The sequence below is a fragment of the Nuphar pumila genome, chromosome 13 (assembly GCF_984573655.1).
Source record: "Nuphar pumila chromosome 13, dmNupPumi1.hap1.1, whole genome shotgun sequence".
Lineage (NCBI taxonomy): Eukaryota > Viridiplantae > Streptophyta > Magnoliopsida > Nymphaeales > Nymphaeaceae > Nuphar > Nuphar pumila.
In genome coordinates, this window is record NC_143261.1 from 96358977 (window position 1) to 96376558 (window position 17582).

A 17582-nucleotide genomic window follows, 5' to 3' on the forward strand; every position below is an offset into this window, starting at 1 on the left:
CTCGGATTATCCAAATAAAAAAATTTGTTGTGTAATGTCATTCTTTAGTATCTCAGTCACGGTAATCTTATTGAGGCATGGTGTACACTGTGGTGCACAAACAAAAGTATGCTGAAATGACACTGATATGATAGGATATATAAGCCCATAACCACGCTGAAATAATACTATCATATATATATATATATATATAGTAGACGATATAGTGCTGAAATAGCACAAGTTAATATAGTTCTTTTTTTGAAAGGCAAGCTGGGGTTAGGCTGGCCCCTACCAGCACAAGTTAATATCATTGATAGATAATTAGTATGCAATCCAGCCACTTATGAGAGAACAATAGACTTCCAATCCATATCCAAGCAGCATAAGAGATCCTGTACATTGGATCCACACATAGTAGAATCAGAACATCATTGAATCCAAATTTGGGTGCTACACATAAAACAAAATTCGGTCCTACAAATCTTCCGATTCACGGACTCATGTTTAGGCTTCAATTTGTGTATCCAATTTTCTGGACTGGTGTCGGATCAATATGTAAACCAAAAGTAAGACTTGAATTTGGATCATATTCCCAATACATATAATCAATGTCATAGAAATTATATGCAAAAACCTGTTTGATTGAGGTCTATTATGTGGACCAGGTTCGGTATGCCAACTAGCATGCCTTGCTGGACTTGGATCTGGCCTGTAGACCAGTCACAATATTAAAAAGATCAGACTTGGCCATAATCAATGGACATATGCTCAAGATCACTATCCAGGGCATTTGATGTTCAGGCTGAAAACAATTTGGGTATGGTTTGCTTTGTGGGTTCACCCACATCCACGAACCAGCCATCATGAGTTGGAATTGTGTGTGCATTGGTTGATGATTAGCTACATCATATCCAAATCCATATCCAATTAGATCAATTAATACCCAATATGTTTGTACTGAACATCATTACTATCTAGTTCTTGGAATTAGAGTGGCAGGTATATCATAACGATCCTAACCACTTCAAGAAAGATAGTTGATGGTGTTTTTTTGCTTAATCCGAATGTATATATGCGTTTGTCATTGCTTATTTACTAAAAATCATACTATAGATCAAATCAATTTAATTAGAATGTTTGATTTTCTTGATCACACAGTTTCAGTACAATATAGGCTGTTGATTTTGTTTTCCCACTCAAACACATCTGAACATGAAAAATTTATCATCTAATGCATGTTTTCAGATAGGCTATATAGAATACAGCTGTAAGTTCAGATTAAGCAAACACTTAATTTATGCTTTTTTAGGAGATAAGTCTGGTTAGGACCTACCTATTATTCTTTGAATTATTTGCATATACATATAAATTACAAAGGGCGTGGAGAGGGGTTGAGCTTACTATTGTTTTTGTGAACCAGATCCATACCCATACCCATGTCGGGTTGTCTACAAGATGCCAGTTTAACTGTACTTGCAAGAGGCCGCAGGCCCTTGAAAATGGACATGGTTGGTAAGGTATCCGACCCAACTCCATTTCTCCCACCCATTTTAAGCACTATTTATTTGTGTTGCCTAGTTGCATTTCTCTATTTTTGCATTTTATACTATTTAAAGTTTAGGTAGATCATGGAATCTGCGTTATCTTGAGGGATTGGATATGGTGCTGACGTGGCTGCATGTCACTGGTCCAACATTGTCTTCCCCAGTACCAATTCAGAAGATAATTATTCCATGGACGCCAAGAAAAAGAAAGGGATGGTCTAGAAGGTATAGAAAAATCAACTAATCACCTTGCACTCCCTCTATCTTCTTGGTTGAAGCTTGGTGGTGTTGTACCCATTTAGGAGTCAGCACAAGGGTTCTATCATGGCTACGTGCAGCATGGCATCTGCAGCCACTGGGTTCGTGCTGGGCTCAAGCCTCACCTCTTCTTCCTCACCCTCATCTCGCTCCTCCATTATCTTCACCAAAAAGAACCCCAACCATGCAAGGCTTGTGGTCAGAGCTAAAGAAGGAGAAGCCCCAGTTGCAGCAACCACCGAGGGAGAAGCACCTGCCCCCAAGACAGCTCCCCCACCCCCAATTGGTCCCAAACGTGGGACAAAGGTTAGCATTCCAGAACACCAACGTGAAATTTTGTTGGCCAATCTTCTCTAGTAATTCATTTGGCTGGCTTATGCTCTTAGATCATGATCACTGTGACAATTACTATCAATACCTTGTTGTTTTAACAGTGAAGTAACCATGTAGACTTAATGTTCTTAGTTCATGATTCATTATAACAGTTAGTATCAATACCTTCTTGTTATAACAGTGAGAAGTAATCCTTTTTTTATACAGTGAGAAGTGATCTACCATGTTTTTTTTTAAAGAAAAATAATTCATTCAAGAGCATGTGATAGGATAGAGTACATAGTATCATCTACGATATTGTTGAAGCCAATTAGGATAGTTAACCAATTAAGTGCTAAAGATAGCACCAGTAGTATTGGGATGTGATAGTTATTAGCACTTGTTATCTTACTATTAGAGGTTACCAGCAACCGTGATCTAATTGGTGACTCTTATTTACAGGTGAAAATCCTTAGGAGAGAATCCTATTGGTACAACGGCATTGGATCCGTGGTTGCCGTGGATCAGGTTTGGTTCTTTAATTCTTTCTTTTAGCCAATTTTCTTGACATTTAAGAGAGAAATATGGATGCCATCTTGGTAGGTTTTGTAAATTATAGATTAGTGGGTGTACCTTATATCACGCTGGCCAATTGCTGATGGTGAGTTAGCAAACAGTGTCACTATGATGGCCACAAGAAATTGATAAATGACGAGATCTTTTTATTCAATGCCTGGTTTCAGGACCCGGCTTCACGCTATCCGGTCGTGGTTCGGTTCAACAAGGTGAACTATGCAAATGTTTCAACCAACAACTACGCACTGGATGAGATTAAAGAGGTCAAGTGAAGCCATAAGACATACGTGCATGGCCTCATTTTGCAAAAGTAGCTAAGAAGAACCGTTTTCTTATTTGTATCATATCCTTTTTTTCCCTCCTACTGTAAACCTCATCCACTTGGAAAGTTTCCATTTAGTGTCAAGTAAGCATGTTTTCATGTTGTATGGATAGTGGTGTGATGAATGGTTCTAATTTTTCTGGTGCTTGCGTGAGTGAGTTCATAAGCAGGGCAAATGCCAAAATTCTTTAGAGAGAGAGAGAGAGAGAGAGAGAGAGAGAGAGCATGCATCATGCACATATAAATGAGGTCAAATTTTTAAGCAGCGGCGCTGCAGAGGGCAGATCAGGTGCAATCACGTTGCACACCAAAAGTGTGCCGCTGCACCTGACTGCTCTCCATCTCTTAGTACAGCCTGTCAGCTGTGGGGCCCAACAGTGAGATGAGGGCTGTACACTTTTGGTGTGCAATGTGATTACACCTGATCTGCACTGGGCGCTTCATGCTTAGCTTGCAGCTCCACTTCCATCTCAAGAAATGCCAAGATGGATGACTGTTGGGTAGGTCACGCTGCATATAATGTGAATTTGTTCAATTAAGGCAATTGTGCTATCTAAAGGTTTGATTGCAACGTGTGCTCTGTTAGCATAAAACTTAGTTACATAGAAAGAGCAGTAACTAACCAGCCAAACAAACGAAACATTCTTCAATTATAAATCGCCTATCTGGGCAGTGAATTTTACAGTCGTGAACATATGATGGCACACTATTAGCTTCTTTTAAGAAGGAAACACCCGACCTCTTCCAGAGGAGGCGATCACCTTGGAAGATGATCGATTACTGGATCCGTGTTTGCAGCCAGAGCGATGTAACAATGAATACCAAAAATGATGGTAAAGATGCTTAGAACCAATGACTGGGCAAGTCCTGCCATGACTTTTTGAACTTTTGCTGCTCCTTGGCTTGCCTCCAACCCAAGGCAACCGATTTAATTTCTGCATATAATTCTTCCAATCTTACCATAAACAAATCTCCTTCAAAATATGTACCATGCAGAAATTCATGCTAGTACTCTGAAACAACTAAAAGAAAGCATAAAAAAAGAAGATCGAAGTAACAAAGTCTTTACAGTGAAGTTTCTGATGCATGTCCCAGAAAGTAACTATTTTGTTCCTTTTCCATATCAACAACTATATTCAGTTATCATTTACACAATAACCTACAAAAATCATAGCCACATATAACACCAAGAAAAGGAAGCATCAACAGGTACAGCACGGAGATTAGTTATCCAATTCTAGCCTAACAGAACCTCTTACGCCAAACAAAATCCGTCTTTCATCCTCTTATCACCGCGTTTCATTTATTTATGATCTATCTTCCCGTTTTACCACACTGGAAATAGTGGCCCCGTGCCATCCACCTTATGGGCATCGGGGATGCTGGAGTAACTGTAGAGATGGTTGTTCAATTCCCAGCTCCAGTCCTGCCTTCTTGAAATGGACATGCGTGGCCATCGATTAATTCTAACATAATGCTCTCTGATCCTGCCTTCACCCACAAAGCTGGTAACTATCAAATATGTACATTCATGGCCACCCCAGACTGGGTCAGTAGGATCTGCAGTTTGAGTGCCATCTGGATTGAAATAACGATGCATTGGAGGGCCAGTACCTCTCCATGATGGGTCAAGATTCAACCAATACTCTGGAGCAATCTGCAAAGAATATTTTGATGATAAAAGCTCAAGGATGTGATACCTTGCATTTGTTAGGAATTCAGTATAGGAGAACTAGTAAACCAGCATAATTAAGCGTTCCATAAGAAAGTAACACCTTCAAAATTACCTTTTTGAAATAAAACTCCCATACATGATCACAAAGGTCATCCTTTGTGATGCGGGTCTGCAAAAGAAATGCATATCAAAAAGCACTCAAACTGTGTTGATAGACAAGAGACTCTTTAAAATGTTAAAAAGGAAGAACACTGCAAAGGTGATGAACTTAAATAAGCAAGTTGATTAAGCAAAACAGCAATTGAGAAGAATAAGAGGCGAGTACCATCTCCACATTGTCATTAAGCCATAAAAGTAATGTGAGACAGATCAACCATCAAAATCTTGTAGATGGCATGAAAAACAGAGAGAAAACACATAAAACCATCTGATAACAAACGACTCTTAGCAGAGAGAGAGTGAGAGCTGCTTCTATGTACTAAGAATGCAAAGTTGATTAGCACATGTAGACAATACTAAGACTCCTTAATAGGAATCTTCATCCCGGATGGAGGACACTCCCTTGATGCCCTGTATTGGTTGCATGGCTGTGGGAAAGATGCCTTGCTCCTAGTGCCTGATAGTTGCGGGGCAACATTTCTCACCCTTGACACACACCCGTCCATCACAGTGGCTGGCCACAGGTGTCAACTGTTAAAATGAATAATTAAAATGTATTTATATATATACATCTATGTATATATATATATATATTGTATACATATATATACCTTTGTAATTAGTCATAGACTCATAACTGATAAATCATAAGGGTATTTTGGTCTTTTTATTGGATATATAATTAGAATAGTCCACTATGGACTATATTATAATTACTTTTTTATTTTTTATTTTTTTTCATTTTGGTTTGACCAAGGCTATTTTTGGGCAACCCATAGATCCCTTGGGAGCCACCCCAATGGTCACAAATATGACTGTTGGGAGGGCTCCCAACAGCTCTATGGGAGCCCCCCTTGTCACCCTTTTGTGTATAAATAGAGGGTGTTGGACCCTTTTCATTTGATTGCTTTTGATCACTCTTCCAATAAACATATTATTTATTTTTATGCTTTTGTGTTGTGATCGGGTGCTTAAGCCCTTAGTTGGCTCTTTGTATATTGGCCGTTAATGGCTTTGCACTTATGTGATTGTGCACTCTTCATAGCCCTTTGTAGCATCTCGCTTGTGCACTTAAGGTTTTATTACATGGTATCAAAGCCCATTGGGTTCATTTGATCTTGGTGGCCTTGGTGATTGAAGATCAGGTGCTCGTGATTAAAGTGTATTGCTTCCTCTCCTTTATCCAACTCTTTTTTCGTCATAGAGCATGAAATAAGAATAAAGCTCTCCTAAAAACTCATTGGAACCAACTATATGATGTGGGCTTCCAACATGGAGAATCATCTCAAAGGCAAGAAGCTTTAGGGATTCGTAATGGGTACTATTCTTGAACCCTCTCTAAAGCTTACCAAAATCGAAGAAGGTATTGAGAAGGCCACAATAAGAGATGATCGTGATAAAACTATCCATGAACACCAAATAAAAATAGAAGATTGGGAAAGCAATCATGCAAAAATTTTAGCATGTTCATAAACAATGTTGACTTAAAGATATGTGTCAACTTTGCTAAGTTTAGAAGAGCCAATGAAGGTTGGTTCTTTCTTCAGAGTATATATACCCAAAAATATCTTGCTAGACAATATTTTTGTCAATACAATATTAGAACTACTAAACAAGGGGACATGTGTGTCGGTGACTATTTTAGTGCTTTGTCTTCTCTTTGGGACGAATTGGCACTACTTGAGTCAAAATAGGTGGCTCTCAAAGATGTTGAGCTTAGAAGAGAGCAAATTGGAAAAAAAACACATATTTTAATTTTTTCATGGTCTAAGAGCAGAATTTGAACAAGTAGGGTTCTCTCTTCTTTATAGGACCTTGAAGATGCTCTTGCCGAAGTATGCTAAGAAAAAACTCGCATTGACATGACTAATAAGAGTGACGATATTTTGGTCATTACAAGGCCGGGTACCAATGTAAGGGCTTATAAGTCTCTCCACTTTGTAAAAAAATAACTATAATAGTGCATCCAATAATAATAATGAATATAAGAAGGATGTCATTTGTCACTATTGTAATGAACCGAGACATATTAGACCGGTTTGCCCAATGCTTAAAGTCAAAATAGCTTTCGTTGGGGAAATCACACTCAAGAAAGAAGAATATAACAAGAATGGAGTATATATCAAAGATACTCTTACTTAAATATCCGAGACACTTCAACAACTCAAATCGTCTTCTACTTCGTGATAGCAGACAATGTTGCACATAAATGTGCAACCTTGTTCTGTCCTATAACAGTCCACCAAAATCATAAATGGGACACCTCTCATAGCATTAGGAAACAATACAAATTCAGCCAAACCATGACAGCATAAAGGAAAATATGATTCCAGCATGTTGTTAACATAAATAGATAATTCAGATTTTCGGGCTGGTTTGACACCAACCCATATTAATATTTTACTATGCTATGACAACTAACCTTTCACAACACGGTCTTAACATGGGCAGGCTTGAAAGGTAAACCAAACATATTATGATATACGAATAGACTGGACAACAAGTAAAACTTATGCTGACAGACTAATCCGATCAGGTTCATGCCCGCGGTTCACTATATCTGAACCCAAGATTGTGCATTGGCAGAATTAGCTTAATCAATCGGTCCAAGCAGTCAACATCCGGAACAATTTAATATCCGTCATGAACATAAAGTGTGCAGATTTAGCTACCCAACATAATATATACCCTGTTAAATAACTATAATGAAAACAACCACATACAAACTTTTAAGGAAAACCATAACTCTCTTACTGACAATAACATAGATTTTAGTCAAAACAGGAACACAGGTTTTTCCCTGGCAATGCTGAAGACTTCAACAAATGCACATATATATCTTTTTTTTTTCTATACTAAGAATACCGAAACACACAGTTACTCTGCATTAGCAGTAAGCAACAACCAAAGAAAATACTACTACAAGCATTTGAACAATGTGGTTCTCATAAATCTTTTATCAATCGATTTTTTTTCTTGAATGCTTTAATTAAGCCAATGCTGTTCTGATTCAACAGTTAAAATAAGATGTGCTACTGATAAGATTCAACAGTTAAAATAAAGGTGTATAAGTATCAGCACCTTCTGTAGTGACATAGATTATATACACTTCAGGTTTACTTTGTGTTATCTCATAGGCAAAATGCTGCAATAAGATATTATGAGCACTCTAGGCTGAGCTTGTACTATGTTACTTATAATGTACTAGAGTTGCATAGGATATATATATATATATATATATATATATATATATATATATATATATATATATATATATATATATATATATATATATATAATCAGGCCTTGCGGCAGGCCTGGCTGGATTGCTTGCATACGAAAAGAAATTGATAGATCTGGACCAGATTCGCGTACCCACAAAAATCTGCAGATCTATCCAATGGTACGGTGGGAACAGATTTGCCCACACGTGCGGTGGGACAGATCTATCCAAATCTATCTATATGCACGGTGGGACAGATCACACGCAAGTATGACAGATCTGTCTGTCCATATGGACAGTAGGATAGGTTTAGCTATACGCACAAAGTCAGAAAATCGAATACATGCCATGACAGAAAATAAATGGTTGATTTAGCATTACATGTATATATATATATACATATATATATATATATACATATCGGCTAAAAAAAAGAAAAATCATCTCATACATATGTATATAAATATATATACATAATCATTGTAATGTTATGTATATATATACATATTCTTATATTCTAAATCAGTTTTTTTCCCTTTCTTTCTTTTTCTTTTCCACCAAAAATATTACATAAACTTAATTTAGGCTATTTCTCTCCGTTTGAATCAAGAGAGGAACCCGTACCTTCGATTGAAGATGAAAAAGAACCGAAAGTATACGTCGGACGATCTAAACGGAAGGAGATCCTCTCCTTCTTTCCTTTCCTTTTCCTCTCTTCTTTTTTTCTTTCTTTTCCCTTCTTCCTTCTCTCTCTCTCCCTCTTTCTCTCTCTAGAAAATGAAATCTAGAGAGAGGGGCGAGTTAAACCCTTTTATAATTTTTTTATTTTTTATTTTCATTTTTTTTGGTCTTTTAGAGAGAGGGTGACATCCTTCTCAAGATTCTCACCCATCTGGCTATGAGATAGAGTTCTTCTAACGTAGAACTCTATCTCTAACCTCCTCTTTCCTTTTTAACTACTTTTTTATTCATTTGGTAATTTATTTTGTTTTATTATTTTACTTTAACCTCATTTGGGCTCTTCTAGAATCCCTACATAGGAGGTAGCTGCCCTATCCAAAATAATTTTTGAAATAAATTAATTTTTATTAATTAATTAATTAATTATTAAATAATGAATTTTCAGAAAGTTCCAGAGGGTATCTCACCCCTCCGAGAGTCCTTTTTAACTTGAAAATTCACTCAATTAAACCTTTATATTGAATTTAAAACTTTAAATTGGATTTTGGATCCGAATCCAAGATCCAAATTTATATCTAATATCCATATGGATCTTAGTCTGGACCAAATCTTAATTAATATGGGTCTTGAACTGGGTCCAGATCCATATTAACTTGGATCATACATATCGGATTTGATCCGATCCAATCCAGAATCGGTCACATCGAGGCGGGTCATTTTTGAAAAAATACGATTTTCGGGCCAACCGTAACTCGAATTCAAAAAAACAAAATATCAATGTTTTCCGAATTTTGATACGCATTTAATGATATATTACCTGAATTTTGTCTGAATTTTGCTAGAATTTTGCTTGAATTTCTCTTGATTTTAAAGGTAAAAAATAAAAAGTTTTACTACACCTTAGTTGGCTTGTTTAGGTCTTGTCAATGAGACATGGGCCAAACCCAAACTCAATTGACGCCACCTAAAATCGAGGATTTATCAATTTTTATTACAAGAAAACCAATTTTTCTAAAATCTCAGAATTTAACATAGTATAAAAATACACGATATTACATCCCTACACCCTTAAAAGAATTTCATTCGCGAAATTAGAACATACCAAATAAATGTGGGTAGTGGTCACGCATATAGGCCTCAGGCTCCCAGGTGCACTCGTCCAGTCCGTGATGCTGCCAACGCACCTTCACTAACGAGATCTTCCTACTATGCAATGTCCTCTCTTGATGATCCACAATCTCCTCCAGCCTCTCCTCTGTGGTCAAGTCAGGCTGTACTTCGACTGCCTCGTAGTGGATCACGTATGAGGGGTCAGGTACATAGTTTCTCAACATCGAGACGTGGAAGACGTTGTGAATCTGGAAAAACTAAGGAGGAAGCGCCACCCGGTATGTTGACTCATCAACACACTCGAGGATCTCGAAAGGTTCAACATACCGAGGACTCAGCTTCCCCTTCTTTCCGAATCGAAACACAATCTTCGTATGCGAGATCTGAACACGTGATCGCCCACGTCAAAACTGAGCTCCATACGCGACTGATTGGCATAGCTCTTCTGCCTGCTCTGTGCTGCGATCAACCGCACCTGGTCTGAGTAGTGCTAGATGACCTCTGGAGACTCCACTACTCTCACTAATCTCGTCCTAGCACACCAGAGATCTGTATGGTCTGCCATATAGAGCTTCGTACGAGGCCATACCAATACTGGCATGATAACTGTTGTTGTACGAGAACTCTGCAAGCTTTACATGCCTATCCCACTCCCCTACCCAGTCCAGTGGGCACACTCTAAGCATATTCTCAAGCATTTGTATCGTGAACTATGTTTGCCCGTCAGTCTGTGGGTGAAATGTCGTGCTGAACTTCAACGTAGTACCAAGGGCTGTAACTGGCATAAAAAACGAGATGTGAAACAAGGGTCTCGGTCTGACACGATCAAACGTGGCACCCCGTGAAGTCGGACAATCTCATCCATACAAAGATCTGCTAGACTCTCCAAGCTCTGATTGATCTTGATCTGCAGAAAATAGGCACTCTTTGTCAACCTGTCCACTATCACCCACCTAGCATCGTGCTGACGACGGGTCTTTGGCAACCCTACGATGAAGTCAATCGAGATGCCATCCCACTTCCACTCTTGAATGTCTAGTGGCTGAAGAAGTCCACCAGGTTTCTGATGCTCGGTCTTCACCTGCTGGTAGGTAAGACACCGCGATACAAACTCTGCGATATCCTGCTTCATCTCGTTCCACCAATAAGTCCGTTAGAGATCCTTGAATATCTTGGTAGAACCATGGTGAATGAAATACCTCGACCTATAGGCCTCACTTATCAGCTCCTCTCGCAGTGCCTTCGGAGCCCACCATCTGTCTCCGAACATGATGGTCCCGTTCTCCTCACGGCTAAACTGCGCATCAAGCTTCTGAGCACTCACGCACAACCTCTCGAAATCTAGATCGGCTAACTAAAGCTCCTCAATACAGTCTATAGTTTCAGGTTGCGCCTGCATTCCAGCACAAAGGATGTGTCCGAAATCATCTGCAAACGGTTGTCATCTGACAAACTCCTCGATCAAATCCCAACTGCGTCCGATCAAACTGGCTACCGTGACAAAAGTCTTCCTACTGAACACATCTACCACTACATTCACCTTACTAGGGTGGTAAGTGATGGAGAACTCATAGTCCTTTAGGAACTCCAACCACCTGTATTGCCTCAAATTTAAATCATGCTGCGTAAAAATGTACTTGAGGCTCTTGTGATAAGAAAGGACCTTAAACTATTCCTCATACAGATAGTTCACCTTACTAGGGTGGTAAGCGATGGAAAACTCATAGTCCTTTAGAAACTCCAACTACCTGCGTTGCCTCAAATTCAAATCACGCTGCGTGAAAATGTACTTGAGGCTCTTGTGATCAGAAAGGACCTTAAACTGTTCCCCATACAGATAGTGATGCCAAATCTTCAATGCGAAGACAACTGCCGCTAACTCCAAGTTGTGTGTGGGGTAGTTCTTCTCATGTACCTTCATCTGCCGAGAAGCATACACAATGACCTTTCCGTACTGCATCAAGATACAATCCAATTCGATTCCTGAAGCATCATTATACACTAGGAAACCGCTCGTCTCAGAAGGCAAAGATAACACTAGGGCTAAGGTCAACTTCTTCTTCAGCTCCTAGAAGCTCTCCTCGCATTGAGGTGACCAAACGAACTTTACCCCCTTTTGTAAAAGTCGAGTCATCGGAGCAGCTATACGAGAGAAGTCATTTATGAATCTACGGTAGTAGCCTGCCAATCCTAAGAAACTCTTGATCTCTGTAACTACCTTCGGCTGCTCCCAAGACAACACTGCCTCTACCTTAGTTGGATCAATCTCCACGCCCTTTTCTGAGACCACATTGCCGAGAAACATCACTCTGTCAAGCCAAAACTCACACTTTGAGAACTTAGCATATAGATTGTGTTCTCTCAGTGTCTGCAACATAATCCACAAATTCTCTCGGTGCTCCTCCATGCTCTTGGAATAGATCAGGATGTCATCGATAAGCACAATGACAAACACTTTCTCTAGGTAACCCATGGTTGCCAGTCGAGGAAGCGGGAGCGGGAAGCGAGGCACTTTCAAAATTTTAGAAAGTGGGAAACGTCGGACAACTTAGAAGCGAATCAAGAACCGTCTCGGAAGCGACCTAGGAAGCGAGGGGGAAGCGAAAAAGAGGGAAAAAAATAAAAATAAAAAAATGAAAAAAAAAATGGAAAAGGGGGAAGCACGCTTCCCCAAAAAGGAAAACGCTTCCCTGCGCGTTTCGGAAGCACGGCGTTTCGCGCTTCCGAAAAGCACTTCGGGGAAGCGCATATGCCTAGGCGCTTTCGATAACTCTGGGGTAAGCAAACATCCCCTAGATGTAAAGATGCTAGAATTAAAAGTTAAAACTATCCCTAGTTTCATTCTATTCAGATAGTTCACACAATAATGTGTTTTCCACACCCGCCCAAGATAGCCATCATGGTAGAGTTGATTAATAAATTGCACCAAGCCTGAGCTGCAAGAGGATAATTGCCACTGTGGACAGTCTAACATACATCCAGAGGCTCAACTGATGTCATCTTAAAGAAGCATGCACAAAGTCCATACCTACACCACACTCTTCATTCTACATGTGAGGACTCTCACTGTTCTCATTGTGAGTTTATGGGAACTCAGGATATCTATAACATTTTGAGTTGTTCTTTGAACTTTAGAACGGCAACCTTCCCATGCTACTTACCTCCTTCTGTTCTTACTGACAGACTTTTGTGAATTCTCTATTTTATAAACATAATAAACACTGGTTAGCACCTATTCTATAACTAATATTCCCTTCATTACGACGTTTGCAGGCTAAAATCCATACTGATGCTAAACAACAAAAACTATCAACTTCACAAGTTTATCTAACAATCACAAAACTAAAAACAGATGATATCAGTGTGCAAACTCAGGAAAACATCAACTTACACGCTTGCCATCCAAAAGGGAGATGGAATAAGCAGCTAATTTAGACAGTCCACGCATCATTGCCATACGAGGGATATGTGCCTTATCCATCCATAATTTCTCCAACTGAAAAAAGAAGACCATAATTTGAATATATTAGTCATCTCTAATTGTATCCACTTAATAACTGCATATACTAAAAGTATTGGAACTTTTTGAACATTATGTTATTGATAACAAACACTACAATCATTGAGGTGGTTTCAACAGTACTGCAACAGTCGCTGATATATTATCAACCAGGGACGGGACCTGTTTTAAACTTTTATTTCAAACAATTCAATGCCCAGATATCACCAGAAGTATCATAGGGTTGGATGCGAACTTGTGAAATATCTATAAAAATAAGAAATAGAATATCAACTGCTATGGAGATTGTAACAAAACATGATGAACATTCAGATGATCCATTTAATTTGTGAAGGTCGATTTTGCATGAATACCCTTGTGAAGTGTGTAAAAAAAGTTTAAACATGTAAAGTTACAGGAAAAGAGCCCCAAAAACATATGAAACATGATTTTTCTCTCACTGCTTTACAAAATTCAGAAAAAATATTAAACCCGTGAATGTAGGAAAAACTTAAAAAACCTAAGGTCTTCAATGTGACAGTAGGAAGATGCTGGATAAGCAATACCATCTAGAGAGTTTGAAAGTGAATAAAGTCAATGAAGGACTTCCTACATGTTTTAGCAAGAAAAACACATCACAGATTCACAATAAGGGCAATCCATATGATATATCACACAAACATTCCAAAAAGTCCTGATCATGCAAAATAAGGAAATTGAACCATGCAGCAAACATGTGTAAGTATTTGGTAGTGTTAAACCCTCAAAAGTTTATAAAAGTACTTTCCATTACATAAAACATTTTGACTTGCCTACATCAGAGTTGACTCAGAGTAATTAAGAATGCAGATCATGGTCTACCCTGTAATGTGAGTATCACTTGAACACACACACACATGTATGCATAGATACATACATACATTTATTTATTTATGTGTATGTATATACGTCTGCATGTATGCATGAATATAGCTTAGACACCAATTGGTGAGGAAATTTCTCAAAATATACTTGGTTTTCTAATAATCACCAGAAAATATCGGCATTTTAAGAAAAATATAAAAAAATATACAAGGTAAGAAAAATGATTTGCCATTTTTTTTGCAGCAGAGAAAATAAAAGGTAGAGAAGCTTTCAATTAATAGAAAACTGTAGAAGAATAAAAAATCGTATTAAATTATAAAACATAAAAAATTAGTGAGAATGCCATGATAATACACGCGCACACACATGCAAACACCTGCACATGCCTGCATGGTCAGGCGATGGTTGACATGGTTTGGATGTGCAACCTGAAGTTCTTGAAGGCTTCACCAAGAAACATAATTGCAATTAAACATGCCTCACAAAAACCACTCTTCTAACCATAAGCATCTGCCCTGTCAATTTCAACAGTATCTCACCTTGAACAAACTGGACGGGATGAGACCACTCAACTAGCAACAGCTATTGTAGTATGTTTCAGCAAATGTTGTCAGAATCAGTTTTCCAACTGAACTGTTTTTCAAAATGGCTCACAAAATCAGCCTGAATTGAATTGTTTTGAATCAGTTTATTTAAACAAAATGACTTGAAAAATAAGAAAATCATAAAAAACCAAAAAATAAAAAACCAGGAAAAATTATCTAGAAAACAAAAAAGACAAATCAAGTAAATGATAACTTAGACGTTAAATCAATTTTAAAATGTGTTTTTAATACTTAAAAAATATAATAGCAAAATTACAAAATATCAAAAAGAAAAAAGAAAACCGATTCAAGCTGATTTTCAATACATTCAACTCGAATAGGTCAACTCAAGCTGACTTGGTTTAATTTTAACAACATTGCTTTCAGCCCCAACAGCAAGTATGGGGCTCTAGGTCAATGTTAACCATTTAAGCTAGAAGCAAACCATTCAACCATCATTTTCAGATACAATCTCCATGCATAGTGTCATGTCCCCACAGATCGAAAGGACGCAACCGTCCATAACCAGGCGTTCAATCCATTTAATGCAAACTCTATTTGCATAGCCTATGCTGAACCAAAAAGGATCTTTTTATTCATAAAAAGAGAATCATGGATGAAAACATCGCCAGAATCATTACACCCCACAGATTCCAAAACTGGTTCTTCAGACGAATCAATTCCAAATTATATACAACAAAATCTACTCTCAGAAGCTTTTATGATGCACAGCTGCTTAGACCAATCTACAGCGCAACGTACATAAGCAAATCTAATCATCCATCATTCAACATTACATTCCTGAATAAGCAGCGGAACATAACATCCATTTTTCTGTTCAAACCCAATTTCAACGAATCAACGAAGCATCCCAACATTCCCACAAATTCAACAACGACAAAAGCACAAGATAAGAAAGAAAACAAGCGAAAACCCGAAGAATTAACCGAACACGATTGCCGATAAACCGAATGAACCAACAAACTAAGGACGACGACGAGAATTCGTTAGATCATACAAACGAAACCCAAATCCCTACCCATCTCGGAAGGAAATTCAAGCCCATGCGCAAAAAACTGCACAGAGAACGATTATAAAAACAGGGAGGAAGCGAAAAGAAAGGTAAAGGAACACCAGGAGAGAAGATTCAGATGCAGAAGACGAGAGAACGAGAAAGAAAGAGAGAATTTTGCCTTTTTACACCAAACGGCGTCGGTGCAGGCCACGCGGGACCACCCACGGGAGACGAGCAAGGACAGTGCCACGCTGCGTGCGTCCAGACGGTCGAGGATCATGGTGAAGATGTCCGGGCCGAGCACCACCAGAGGGTCCGCCGCCACCTCACCCTCTCTTTCCCTCTCCTTCCTCACCAGCCCCGCCACTTCCAATTCCCACACTACGGGCAATAATTTCGGTCGGTCGTCCGTCGCCGCCATCGATCACCACCTCTCTCCGTCTCTCTCTCTCTCGGACAGAGGCAAAAAGAGTGTCCGGTGATATCTGGATTCGGCCACACGCTTTAGTTTATATACCCCACCACCTCCTGCGGACAAAAGTGCCCGAATTTTACGAAAACACCCTCAATCTTTTAAGAAAAATACATGAATCCCGCGGGCCTGTATACAAAAATTTCTGTTTAAAGACACTTTTTTATCCGATATTCCACGAGCCACAGCAAGTTTTCCGAAACACACATTTCAGTGCATAAGAAACTTTCAATTTACGGCCTCAATGGCATTAACCATGAGTCACATATATTAAAATGAACCTATAGAGACATAATTGACATTAGCTTTTGATTACAATACTGAGATTCACTTCGAGTTACAAAATATGATATATATATATATGATTTTGCTCTTTTTGTTGCCTAAAAAATTAAACACATTTCTAAGTTTTTGTTTGGAACAAATCAGGCAGCATGACTTTGTACACCATGAAACCTTAAAAAGAAAAAAGTCTACAAAATGATGGATTTTCCTTCAAGTTCTTGTTTTTACAACTTTATAAAAAGTAGCATTGAAATGTCATTTAGAAAATACGAACCTGTTACTAAAATATCAGTGAAAAAATGAGTGCAATTTTTTCCTCTCTTTGAAAAATATCCGTTGGCTTCCAATACGTGGCTTGGTCCGGATCAGGCTGGGAATCTCACCCGATCCGAAATGTGGGATTGGGATTGATTGAGAGGGGTCCAGGAGGTGGGAGAATTGAGGAAGTGACGTGAGCGGATCAGATTTAGTTCGGTCATAGGCAGTAGCGGGTCCCACATAATCAGATATTACCTAAATCATGGTGGCTAAGCTCGGATCGGATTGTGACTAGGTGATAGGGATGGCAGTGTACGGGGGCTTGGGACAACGTCTTCACCCCCCGTCCCGTCTCAAAATCCTGCCCTCCATCTCCACACAGGTTTTGATTTTAACTTTTATCTTTGTCTCTATTTTATGAGAGGGTGGTATATGTTTCCCCCGATGATTCACTGAATTCAACGTTTGTGATTGGGGCTTTGAATGAGCATCACATATAAGCACATGAGGCTCGTATTTCCGTGTATGTTGACATAACTTTGCATCAGACTCTGGTGTTGTTGCAAAAACTTAATTTCTCTTTCTTACTATTTTTCTCATAAAGTGATGGTTTGAAAAAATGACAAAAATGCCCTTCATTCAAAAAAGAAAAAACAAACAGTTCAAAAAAAAGGACAAACATGTCCTTCATCCAGAAAGTCGAAGATGATGTTGACTCTTCAAAGTCTTTTTCTTCTTTCTTCGTTCAAAAAAAGGACAAACA

General features: G+C 38.6%; 2 protein-coding genes across 3 annotated transcripts; one reads left to right on the forward strand and one right to left on the reverse strand.

The window, feature by feature from the left end:
- The first annotated feature begins 1729 nt into the window (after positions 1 to 1729).
- LOC149819320 (photosystem I reaction center subunit IV A, chloroplastic-like) lies at positions 1730 to 3100 on the forward strand. The gene is made up of 3 exons (XM_089985622.1): positions 1730 to 2090; positions 2559 to 2624; positions 2840 to 3100. Exons 1-3 carry the CDS (start codon positions 1851 to 1853, stop codon positions 2942 to 2944), a joined length of 411 nt encoding a protein of 136 aa, XP_089841748.1. The 5' UTR covers positions 1730 to 1850; the 3' UTR covers positions 2945 to 3100.
- Positions 2827 to 16270, reverse strand: LOC149819321 (uncharacterized). 2 transcript variants are annotated; one of them, XM_089985620.1, is made up of 4 exons: positions 15983 to 16270; positions 13234 to 13338; positions 4782 to 4838; positions 2827 to 4651 (listed from the first exon to the last, which is right to left on the reverse strand). In XM_089985620.1, the coding sequence occupies exons 1-4, from the start codon at positions 16223 to 16225 to the stop codon at positions 4322 to 4324; spliced, it is 735 nt and encodes a 244-aa protein (XP_089841746.1). In that variant the 5' UTR covers positions 16226 to 16270; the 3' UTR covers positions 2827 to 4321. The 2 variants fall into 2 exon arrangements, with proteins under 2 accessions (XP_089841746.1, XP_089841747.1); XM_089985621.1 differs by lacking the exon at positions 4782 to 4838.
- Between the last annotated feature and the right edge of the window lie 1312 nt (positions 16271 to 17582).